Source organism: Pezoporus flaviventris, unplaced genomic scaffold (genome assembly GCF_033815535.1).
Source record: "Pezoporus flaviventris isolate CSIRO_AGI_PZ_B2104156 unplaced genomic scaffold, CSIRO_AGI_Pfla_v1 ptg000078l, whole genome shotgun sequence".
Taxonomy (NCBI): Eukaryota; Metazoa; Chordata; class Aves; order Psittaciformes; family Psittacidae; genus Pezoporus; species Pezoporus flaviventris.
The window spans coordinates 13,487,661-13,500,218 of NW_026892626.1; the positions used below are offsets into that span (position 1 = coordinate 13,487,661).

At 45.0% G+C, this 12,558-nt stretch overlaps 1 protein-coding gene across 1 annotated transcript in view; it reads right to left on the reverse strand.

Annotated features, from left to right (window-relative positions):
• ADAP1 (ArfGAP with dual PH domains 1) overlaps positions 1–12,558 on the reverse strand; it is a 57,623-nt gene that overhangs the window by 29,044 nt on the left and 16,021 nt on the right. Inside the window, exon 4 of the mRNA XM_061473279.1 lies at positions 5,815–5,897. Coding sequence (XP_061329263.1) covers positions 5,815–5,897 — 83 coding nt within the window. The remainder of the gene's footprint in view (positions 1–5,814; positions 5,898–12,558) is intronic.

Here is a 12,558-nt window from a genome sequence, read left to right on the forward strand (position 1 = left end):
ATAGGCACCTTCAGACGATTGCTACCCTTTGTAGCTACCTGGGTAAACCTAGAGCTCACCTCAATAATGACAATAAGATCTAGTTCATAGTTCTATAAATACAAGAATACAAACCTGAGGCAGAAGCCCCCATCATCTTTGACTTTGGTAATGTGACCCAACCTTGCCTGTATCTTCCAGCTTTCTCATTGTTCCAATGGAAGCTCTAAGACCATCTAAGATTGTACTAATGCTATATTGTCTTACTCTGCAGTCCAACAGGCCATCCCACACAGCTGTAGGACTACCAATCAGGTAATCAAAGACTCCAGCTTCCACCCAGAAAGATAGGGTTTAAATCTTAAGCTCCAGCCTCCTTTGACTAAAGAATGAAAGCAGTGATGCTTGTTGGCATTGATTATCCTATCAAGACAGGCTGAGAGAGCTGGAGTTGTTCAGACTGGAGAAAAGAAGGCTCTGGGGTGACCTTACAGCAGCTTCCAGTGCCTAAGGGGGCTGACAAGAAACCCAGAGAGGGACTTGTTGAAAGGGCAGGTAGGGATAGGACAAGGGGAAATGGCTTTAAACTGACAGAGGGGAGATTTAGATTAGATATAAGGATGAAATCCTTTACTGTGAGGGTGGTGAGGCACTGGCATAGGTGGCCCAAAGAAGCTGCGGCTGCCCTATCCCTCGCTGTGTTGAGGAGGTTAGGACTGGGTGAGCTTTAAGGCCCCTTCCAACCCAGAATATTCTATGATTTTACAATTCTTCTCCCATCCTGAATGCGTTTGGGAACCAAGTGTCTCAACATGAAAGACATGCAGCAGCATCTGCTGTGAGCAAGGGAAAACTGCTGTTCCCCAGTCCTATTGCAAGGGAATCATTCGGCCTGCAGAGCTGGTAGCAGACTTTTTTCATCAGCTGTATTCTACTGTGACTCTTCTCCTGTTCTTAACTGCTCTTCCACCATCTGATAAATTTAACAGCAACAGGACTTACTGGTCTATTTATAGGAAACACAAGGCAGCACTGGCAGCGAAGTTGCAAAAAGCTGCACTTTATGATGCTGTTTGCACCCAGCTTACCCTGTGCTTGTTGGAAAGCACATTGTGCTGGAAAGCACCTACACCCTGGTGTAAGAGCATACAAATCATTGCTGAACTATCTCACCAAGGAAAGGGTGGCAACTGCTTTGCACAGCCCAGCATCTCTGCTGCTAGAGATACCCATGAGGCCTCTTTGATGGTACCAGCCACCTCCATCTTTGGATAGGTGCTTCCAGGTCCTAATGGTGAAGCCAAGACATTTTTCCTGACAAGCATTGAGAGATTAAACACCAAGTGCTAAGAGTTCCCCCACCTGATTTGCAAATGTTACAGCAAAGACACGAAGATGTGCTATCCTGCCCAAGACAGTCCCAGGTTGGACTTCAGCTCATCCCAGGGCACTAATTACTCCTGGCACCCCGGCAGTAACAGGATGGGTCCATCAGAAGCCAAAGCCAAGTTCAAGGAGCTAACGACTCCCTTTTGCTCTCTCCTGGCCACATGCACATCCCATTCTCTTCTCATCTGTGGCCTGAGATGCATTAGGGCAGCTGCACCTTGACCAGTTTATAGTATTATAGTGCTTCAGCCCTGCAAATAGTGCTCCTTTTTGCTTCCTCCATGCCTCCCATGCTTAAAATAAAACCATTTGATCAAGAGGAATCAAAAGCACCCAAATGAATTGACTTTCAGCAGGACTTCAGGGAAGCATTGCTGTAACTGCTGCCTCTTAACAGCAGGGAAAAATGCCCTTTAAAAAGCTTTATAAAACTGATCAAAACCTTTTTAAAAACTATCAAGCCTTTAGATTGCCTTGAGACTCAGATCCAGACTTTGACAGCAGGTACCACCATCCTCTCTCTCTTGGAGAATTCAGCACCTGTGCCCCATTAAACTCTGTTAAAAGGGATCCTTAGCTGGTGACTGACAGTAGTTTAGCCAGTTCATTCAACAGAAGGGACAAAGCCAATCTGAAACACGTTCTTGTGAGGGTCTTAAAACTGGTATTATTCTGTGCTGTGGCGCAACACCTGTATTGCTAGTGGAAGGGACGTGGACCATAGTGTCATTTGGGGTTGCTGGGGTGTAAATAATGTTTTGTTTCATAAAGTCTGGCTAGGGCAAACAAATTATTTAGTGCTTGTACTACAGCAGAATTAAGAGCTCAGATGTATAAAAGGGTGTATCTAAGAATTAATAGTGGATCACTGAAACATTTAATCACTGTTTATCTAATCGCCTTGCACTATCTGAACTCAAACCGACCACTCACAATAAAATCAATGGTTCTAATATACTCATTAACAATGCCTCTTTCGGAGGAATGAAACCATCAGAGTCTAATTGGGGGCAGAGGAGCTGAAAGCTGTGAACAGGGCACATGGTTTTGTGCTCCAAGGCTTCCTGGGGGAGCAAGAAACTCTCTAAAAATTCCCTTACAGGAATTTCCACTGCAATCATCTACTGAGGATAAGTGGCTGTGACTAGATGTGTGTCCTGGGTTCAGCAGCAGCAGTCATTTTTTCTCCCTCTTAGTAGCTGGTGCAGTGCTGTGGTTTTGACCTTCAGCCTGGGAACAGCGCTGATAACACCGATGTTTTTAGTTGCTGCTCAGTAATGTTTACTCTGACCAAGGACTTTTTGAGTCTCATGCTCTGCCAGGGAGGAGGGGAAGCTGGGAGGAAGCAGAGACAGGACACCTGACCCAAACTAACCAAAGAGGTATTCCATACCACAGCACGTCATGCCCACTATATAAACTGGGGGCAGTTACCTGGAAGGGTGGGATCACTGCTCGGGTCAGGCTGGGTATCGGTCGGTGGGTGGTGAGTGGTTGTATTCTCTTCCCTTGTTATTTCCCTTCTCGTTATCATTATTGGTGGTAGCAGCAGTGGTTTGTGTTATACCTTAGTTACTGAACTGTTCCTACCTCAACCTGTGGGAGTTGCATTCTTTCGATTCTCCTCCCCATCCCTCCAGGAGTAGGGGGAGAAGTGGGGGAGTGAGAGAGAGACTGCATGGCTGACTGAGTTTAAACCACAACAATGTGTAACAGCACATACCTGAGAGGGAACATCAGATGCAGGGACAGAGCCAAGACCCATGGATCTACAGTCACGGCTCCACTCTAGAGTGAGGCTCAAGAGCTGGCTTCAACGCTCATCACTGCCCACACCGGGGATTTCTGCACATGCAAACTGTCTTTGTTTTCCAGTTCTGGTTCTGCTACCTTGCATTGCTCTGTATCTCACAAGGCAGACATTTCCTATCTGAGGGCTACGCAAGACCTTTTGCTGTTGCCTTTGCATCACACACTGCCTCTTATTTATACTACACCAGCAGCTGAAGTCTGCCGCATCCTCCTACCAAACTTCCCTGTATGATTACCTCAGCTCTGACCTGCACATCTGACACTCCTGTCCCTAGACTCATTTCTCCTAAGTCTGTCAGTTTGGCTGTGATAGCTTCTGCTTGGCACCTACAGGCTCCAGACAGTCCCTCCCCAAAGGATTTTCTGAAAGACACTGGATTTCTGACCAGGGTTTCATCAGGCTGCCTAGAAAAGAACACTGCTCAAAACTACTCAAAGATAGCATTTTCTTTTTTATATATGCAATTATGGAATAAATATCTAAATGCAAAATTGCCCCTGGGATTGGAAAATGGAATTAAATCTTCCAACAAACATGAGAAAATGGATACTGACGTCTCTATTAGCAACAAAATGTTTCATGCTTGGAAACTGGTAATCTAACACCCCCCCAGGGAAGTCAGAATGGCAAGAAAAAAATGGTCTAAGACATCACTAGAAAGAGAGAGATACATTGAGACACAAACTGGATGTGGTGCGGGCAGGAGGACGCCCCTGTGTCCGTCCCGCCTTGTTGGGTCCACAAGCAGTTTAGGAGGTCATTAGTGGAAAGCAATGGCCCAGATCCACTGTGGTTCCCAGTCATGCTGAGCCTGGTATAATCAGGCACATGAGGTCCACCCCATGCAGGGTGCATCCTCCAAGCCACTGGTGAGGCCACTAAGCCGTAGTGACCCCTGCAAGCAGCGAGAAGGGCAGAAGATGTGTGATGTAGTTGAGCTTCTGCAAGCAGCAAGCACCAGCCTGCCTTGGAGGGCTCACAGACAGCATGGTTCAGACCAGCTTCAATGGCACTGGTTTACACCAGCTGGGCAAACTGGTGGTCCAGCAATGTGTATGACACAATGATGAAAAACTCCCATTTCACCCGAGCGATTCAAGAACTGCCCCAGCGCACACAGAAACATCTCACTGAAGCACTGACTTCTCTTTACCCAGGTACACACTCTTCTTAGAGTCAAAAGGACTAATCGTGCTTAAAATCACGCATTTGCCTAAAGTATCTAGTTGATTCTAAGCTTCTATATCCAGAAGTTGCACAGTCGAAATTGGAAACATTACTCCTGGGTGAGCGTTATACACGTATTGGCAGATACATTTCAAAATTATCTAAGCAATCAAATTATTGTTAACAGAATATGTCCAGCTCTAACAGACCACTTTGAAAATCTACAATAAAAATGTGCATAACATACTGTGTATGAATATGGATACCCACACACACACTACGTGCATGCCTTGTGTATACAAAACAGCAGAGCAGAAATACTCCAAGCATAAATTGGGAATACGTGTGGTAAGATTCTAACTGTGGTTTCAATAAGCAGCAAACTGCTGGAGCTACCTGCTCATTAACAAGCACTGGACCAGGCTGCCCAGGGAAGTGGTGGTGTCATCATCCTTGGAGGGATTTAAAAGACATGTAGATGTGGTACTTATGGACATGGTCTAGTGCTGGACTTGGCAGTGCTGGGCTAACAGTTGGATTTAGTAATCTTAACGGTCTTTTCCAACCTAGACTATTCTATGATTATTACTCTTGAAAAGTAGCATGGAAATAATATTTTAACCTTTAATCTGTTACATGGTCTTTGCTAATATAATTATCCCAGAGACGTTCAAGCTTATAGCTGGTGTCAGCTACTTGATATGCAGAATAATTTAAATGCCACTAACACATAGCAAAGAAATACCCAGCTAATTTCATGCAGTTTCATGCCAGTTCTTGTCCTGGTGCAGCCACACAATGAACACAGTCGAGCCCTATGATTCCTCTTCAGATCCTTCCCTTCTACAGGAAAATCATCCAATCCACCGCTCTACTAGCCACCCCTTTGCAAGGCCACTGTCATTCTACTCACTATGTTGGGAGTGCTGAAACAAGTTCTGTCACACATGCTGCAATCTTTGCAATTGGAAAACACTGTCTATTTGTTGTACTACAAGGAGACCATGTCCCACTGACAACACTCGGAAGTATCGTGGAAAGAATAACAGAGATTTGGGAATTGTGGAAGACCTGGCACACTTCTCCAGCATTAACCAAACTATGCTAATAATCCTACTGCATCTTCCCAAAGCAAAAATCACCTCGATGAGACAAACACTTCTATTTCTATTTCAATCCAGCTTCATGCCTCCTGCTACCAGAGCTGAACTCACTGATAGTTTATCTGACTTGCTGTTGGTGAACAGCTCATGGAAGTCAACAGAAAGACTCATTTATTTCCATTGGGTTTTAAGTTTCCCAATCAAACGGAATGCCAGGAGGGATCTCTCCCAAAAGAACACACTTTCTCCTCCTAATTAGTGACATACAAGCAATAATCAATATAAAGAACATATAAACAGAGACCAAAAAATGGAAGGTACTGGACATCAAAAAACTCATTTGCCAAAGGTGTCTTTCACTACCTGCAGAATAAGGCTCCTGCTTCTCACTGTGAATGAACTCTTTCCTTTCGTATTTGGCTCTGATCCATTGCTCCCGCAGCAGTCTGGAAAGAAAAAAAATACAGAGACAAGGAAACATGGTCCAAAATACACCCAGGAAGAAACCAGAATCATTAATTCTTCAATCAGAACACGAGTATGATTTAGAAGTCTTCAAAACATTGCACTGTACAGTCTGGAGTCAAGGGTTTCTTTTGTTTCCTGTTGGACAACAACAAATCCATTCTTTGTACATCTGATTTTATTGGAATGTAATCTAACAAAATTTACAGATTTAGCAGAATAGCCCATTTCCACCCATCCAATCAGTCTCTGTACAAAATTCCCTCAGTATATGAACTGTTTTAAACCTATTTTCCTCAAACTACATTCTTCAGTAAACGGGATCAGCTAACGAAAAAGCCAACAAACTGCACACAAAATTAAAACCTTTACCCTGAAGCTATAAATATGGAAGAGAACCTGGCTATGCCTTGTGTGATGCACGTACGTAATGGCCTTCTGGCAGTCAAAGCTGCAGAGATATTGTCTCCTTGTCATGCAGGGACAGCTACTAAAAAGTATTGTGATGTGTCAGGTTAAAATTGTATAATGATGAGGGGAAGCCCATCCCAAGGATAGGTGACACTTGTGACACAGTGAACACGGAGCTCACTGCAAGGTGAGCACCTCCCAAGCTAGGAACAACAGGAATTCAAGCGAGAGGTGACCTCTTCAAAATGAAATGGACATAGAACAGTCATCCCAGGCCCTAGCCAACCTCCTGAAAGGACCTGGGGTGTGAAAAGTGAAAAAGCCTCCAAAAAAACAGGAGAACATGGCTGAGTAAGGATGCAAGGGCTGAGCCTTATGGAACATAGGACCCAAACACCAGAGTGTAGAGAACTCCCCCTGGCAGAGCTCTTCCAAACTCATAGCCTGTACTGCTAAGTCTAAGAAAGAAATCCATGAAACATGCCTATTACAAAGTCCTTTACTTTTCAGGTGGAAAATTATATCAGTGATGCATATGCCAAGACCTTAACTTCCAAAAAGGAAAAAATACCCCAAAGATGCCAAACACTTTTTTGCTATTCTATTTTAGCATGGAATTAATGCTTTTAGTGCTGGAACTAATAAAGACGTTTAGATCTAGAATATGCTAGAAATTGCTTCAGACCATTTTTAACTGCACTTAGTTCTTAATTGCCCTAGAACCTTAAACAGCCCAAGCAGGCAGAAATCACATGCAGAAATCACATGCAGAAATAAAGGCATGTGTCATCCCAGCTTCACAGCCAACGTTTTGAAGTGGCCTACACTGATGACAGTAAAAGATCCCCCAAGCACTGGGTGTATTCTGTAAAACCCATCACACTTCAACACATCTACTTCTCTGCCAATGAAAAACGTTGATATGCCTAATTACATTTTTTTTCTGAGTATGCAAATTTAACGCTCTCTTTTCAGCAGACACGTTCCAGAAACGCTCAAAGAAGATACCCATACCGACATTCCTCATGAAGATTTATCTACAGGTACAGCAAATGCATTCATTAAATCTGCAAGACACTATTCAACAAGAACCGTGGCTGTAATCGGTTTCCTGCCACTGTAGAAGGAAATAATTACATATATTGTGTCCTACCCATAATTTCATCTCACTGGTTGGGGCACCAGCCTTCTCCCACAAGGCTCAGGGTGTACCATAGCTTCCCTGCACGCAAAACTCAACTGTGAGCTTCTGCTGTTACAGAAATAATACACCAACTCTGCCTTTCCCCCTTCTGTTCCTGTTTTCATGCCTGATCTTTAGTTGTCACACACACATCTGCAAGTTTGACTGCGAACTTTGAAGACGAACACCCATCTCCCTTCTGCTGTTACCCTGCTGCTATGCTCTGGTTTGGGTACCACCAACATTCAGTTCACTGTAGGAGGTTGTGTACAAGCGCCCAGCATCCAGCAGGATGCTCCTGCTGGATCTGATACCCACAACACAGTAGCCTTCAAATGTAGAAGGCTGATGACCCAAAAGGTAGCACATAATTGCCTGTTTCTATACTTCTGCGGCTCATCAACAAAGCTACCAAAAGTTAATCATAAAATGAGCATAAGTACTTAGATATTGCCCTATCTTGCGAGTTTTCCAGCCTGGCTGCTGCAGAGAGGTTGTTATCACTGCAGCCAAAGTTGGACTTCAACAAGATGATGAGGGATTTAACTAGAAGGCAGAAAATTCACACCACCCTCGACTCCAGCTGACTTCAGTGGATTCAGCCAGAGCTGCAGCTGTTCGGAGCCTCTGAGAGCCAGCCTTCCAGTAAAATGCTTAAATATAGCATAAATTAAGGTGCATGTGCAGCAGTGGGAAGACACCCTTGCTGCATAATGAAGATAGTACAACAGACACAGTCTCCTGGTCTCACGCCTTAGGGAACACCGCTCTGCGGTGACTTATTTCCTGTGACGCTCTCAACAGTGTTGGTTTGGCAGCTCCAAAACTTTCGTGCAAGCGAGAGCAAACTGAGCAGCCCCGAGGCACCTTGCCCAAAGGGGTACCCTGGGAAGCTGCAAAATGCTCTCAATAACCTCTCCCAGCAACGAGTGGCTCTGATGGCAACTCCCATGGCAGACAGGAGTCCAGCTGTGCCAGCTTCCCAGCTCACATCTTCTTCCCCTTGCCTTATCACCACAGACCAAAGCTCTTTAAGCAGTAATTTCCCCCAAACCAATACAGACCAAGAGCAGCCCACGGTTAGGACAACTTGGTTGTAAAGCCAGTAGCTGCAGGTTCAGCTCCAGTGGTTAGTTATAGAAAGCAGAACAACTCCCACAAAAGAAACTGAAACAAAAGCCCAATGAGGATGGTGAGAAGTCCACCATCTCCCTTCAATGCAACGGGGAAGTTGAACAGGGACTTGACCCCGCTCACTCTCATGAGCTGGAGGCAATCCTGCCATAAAAGCTGCTTTTGAGTCTGGCATTAAACCCTGGTTTCACTGGCACAGCTTGGATGAATTTAAACAGGAGCAGGAATTCATCCTGGTATCTATGGGATCTGAGAGCAACTGAAGGGCAGGGATCATCCAGAAATCCCTGAAGCCATACAGACCTCTCCACTGTTTTCAGTGGACTTCAGACCTGATCTCCATTTCAATTTAAGTCTGCCTTCAGGGGCCTTTTAAACATTGGTTGCTGTGTTTTAGTTGAAACGTATTTTTACTGAGGTGAATACGTACGTAAATAATCCGGAGCGGGCATCACATGCCTAATACAGCACAATCAATCCAATCTCCCCCTTTGATTTCAACAGAAGTTCTGTGAACAAAAAGGACCGTAGCAACAGCCTCGTGGTATTTTATTGCCTTTCTGGTGATGGGATAATGTAGCAAATAAACCGTCATTCCTTTTTTGTCAGAAAAATGTAAGTGCATCATTCCTAAACTGGAGAGATGCACAGCTTTTGGGATCAAATCCAAAAGCTTTAACAGCCCACCTAAAGTCTGGCAGGCTGCTGGTTACAGGGAATGTGCCATTTTTTGGCAATTAGAAAGGAAAGGTCTTTGGAATTATCAAGATAAAAACCTGGGCGCTAAAGAAAAAAATAAAGAAGAAAATAAAACCCCAAACCAAGCCACAGACACTATCAAAACACAAAACCCTAAGGAAAAAACACATTTCCAACAGAACACGGGAAAATACATCCCCTGAATAGAACAGGACTGGGCTGCACTGAAGAAGCAGCAGGTCCAGAGGCCGACGAACACCTCCAACACTAATAGCTCCAAATCTTATTTTAGGTACTTGTTTGCTTGCCTGGCCACCCGCATGAAAACAAATGCTCTTTGTCAAAGGGCCAGTGAAGAAGGTTTCACAAGCAGCCAGCGGAGTGGTTTTATCTCGGTCCCACATACTCAAAGCCTTTCACTTACAGCAAACAGCACCACGGGAAAAGCTGCTGAAGCAGTTTAACATCAGACTGTGGCTGCGTGGTTCCATTGTGCTCTGCGGAGGAGTCCTGGCCAGCCAAATTTATAGTCTCCAATTTATTGTTACAAAGACCCTCAGCTGGGCTGGCTTTTCTAGGTCACGCTAGGGCGCACACATCACGTACGTTGCATGGCTGCTATGGCTTTTTGGAGACATACGACAGACAAGAAACCCCAGCCGGAGGTGAAAGTGGCTCAAAAGACATCAAACACCATCTGCTACACCCTCTGACTGCATCTTCGTGAGCCACCCTCAAGTACAACTAAGACAAAAGAAATGAATATCATCCAGGAACACCAGTTCCAAAACACAGATTTGTAGCTTCTGGAATTTGTCAGAGGTTTTTCCAGCAAAAAACCCCAATCTGCTTTCCACAGGCAGCTCCGTGGACACAGCTGTGCCAAGTTTCTGTTAAATAACTGTTTTAATGAAATTTTAAGTCCGAGTCCAAATTTTTCCTCACTGTGAGGACTCGCTTTTAGATGGCGTGGAGGAGGCATGAGGCAGCTGGGAGGCTTCCTCCAGGCACTCTGTGCATCACCCCAGCTTGCAGAGCCCCAGCAGTGATGTGCCATCCGTGCCCCAAGACCAGCGGCCAACAGCAAGCTTCTGGAGGAGAGCAAAAGACAGGGGGCTTGGCTATCAAGGCATAAAAATCTTGCATTATGGATTTGAAGAAGTTGGAGTTGAATTTGAGTATGCAAAAATCGTAACATGCTCAATTAAAATGCTAACTGGTTCCTTTTCCTGTTTGGTTGTTTTACCTGCATGGTCCAGTACACCACAATGCTGCTTTTCAGAATGGTTAAACACGGATTAAAAGTGTGTCAGAAACATCCTGTGTCGGTACTATTTAACCTCGTAACAATTTCCTTTGGAAATTAAAGGAATCAATATGAGTTAACAGGCTTATGAGCTAACAACAAAGAGAAAATGAATGACAAGCAGAGAAGCCCCCAGTGGTTCCCAGCACAGGAGCACGCATATCTCAGGCACTCTGCTGACACAGGGTGATGCTCAGGCAGAGACTGCCCCGAGGCCAAGTGCCCAGTTTGAGCCACCATAGGAGGCTCCACCACTTAAGAACTGGTAAGTGGCCACTCTGAGAGGCCACCCTGCAGCACCTCGAGCTTTGCACCCAAGATATCAGGTACTGTTGAAAGCCATGGACATCAGTTTTGAACACCCTTATTAATAAGCAGGAGCCTGAGCAAAAAGCCTTTATCCCCTGGACATTAAGCATTAATGATGTTTACCTATAAGGTACCAGTAAAATGAGATGACTGAGGAAGAGGAGACGAGGCAAGAAGTTCATGTCCTTGACCATATTATGCCCTGTGCATGGGAGGGGTGAGAGCCTAACTGACCTTCAGACACCAGACTGAAGTGGTGGGCTTGGCAGCTCCTCTACCAAATGAGCCAAAGGTTAAATGATAAAGAGAGGAAAAAAAAAAGCCAAGAATTTATCAAGCAATTTTCTCTCCACACATTTTAATCATACATGAACACAATGAGACACTTCTGATACCAACTGTTTCTTCAGATGACTACATAGATGACTCCTCAAGTTGTGAGCCACACTGGGATACATCATCTCTCTGACTGCTATCTCATTTCAAATAAGACAACCACCCAGTACAACTCATACCATTTCATTCTGCCCCATTTTTCCTACTAAGGTACTCAGATGTACTGGCAGTCAGTATATGTAAGTGTTCTGTATAAGGAGCAGATGTAGCTCCCACTTATCCAAGCACAGAGAGGAACTGAGCAATGCACTGTAGCTCTCAGGCAGCTCTGCAGGATGATGCTCTGTGCTCCCAAATCAAGCAAAAAGGCAACAGAAAATGATGTTAAGTATTGGGCAGGGACATGGATGTACTCCCAGTACTGAAAAAGCTCAGTAACAGCTTATCTCCATCTTCTTCTGTCAGTTTTCAGCCAAGCATACAGCTGAACAAAGCCTTTTTCCTTTGCTTTTACTCAAAGGCAATGCTACCCCTGTTGCTCACTGGTGACTCAAAACTCAACCGTGTGCCTGCAGCGTACCTATCTCAGAAAAGGCTGTTTCACAGCTCTCAGCCTGCTGCTGTGATGTACAAAGCTGGGCTGTGACCACTCGTGACCATCCAAAGAGGGTTTGTGTGGTTTAAGTTCCTCACCCAAAGCTCTTGTGGCCAACCCTGCGGTAGTGCAGGAACATCCCAGATTCCGGGACTCATTTCAGCCTCAGGGACTCCCCAGTGGTACAGAAGTTGGCTGCTCTGCTCACTGCTCCTGCTGCATGGGCCAAATTGCTGGCAGGCAGAAGACGAGAGGAGAGGACAGAAGGGGATTTTTCTTTTTGGTTGGGTGGTTTATTTGAGTGTGCACAGCTGGTAAATTTTCCCTGGGCAATTTCTGAGCACCCCTCCAACTTCTCTAACCTTTGCCAAGTGTCTGACAGAGCCAGGGAGCCACAATGGGGTTTCTGGAGGATGCAGAAGCCAGATGCAGCAGGCAAACACCACATATTTCCCAAGGAGTCAAACACAACATCGTAGGCAAGAAGAAAAAAGGACAAGCTGCTGCCGCAGCACTTCTCTCTTGCTCTGAACTTTGCAATTCTTCAAGCAGCCACAGAAGAGGGACTCCAGAAGTAGCGTTATAAAATTAAGATTTAAATGAACAAACAGCCTGTCCTGATTCCAGCTTGTACGTTAGCATCCTGCCACACCAAGTCTGAGGGCAGCT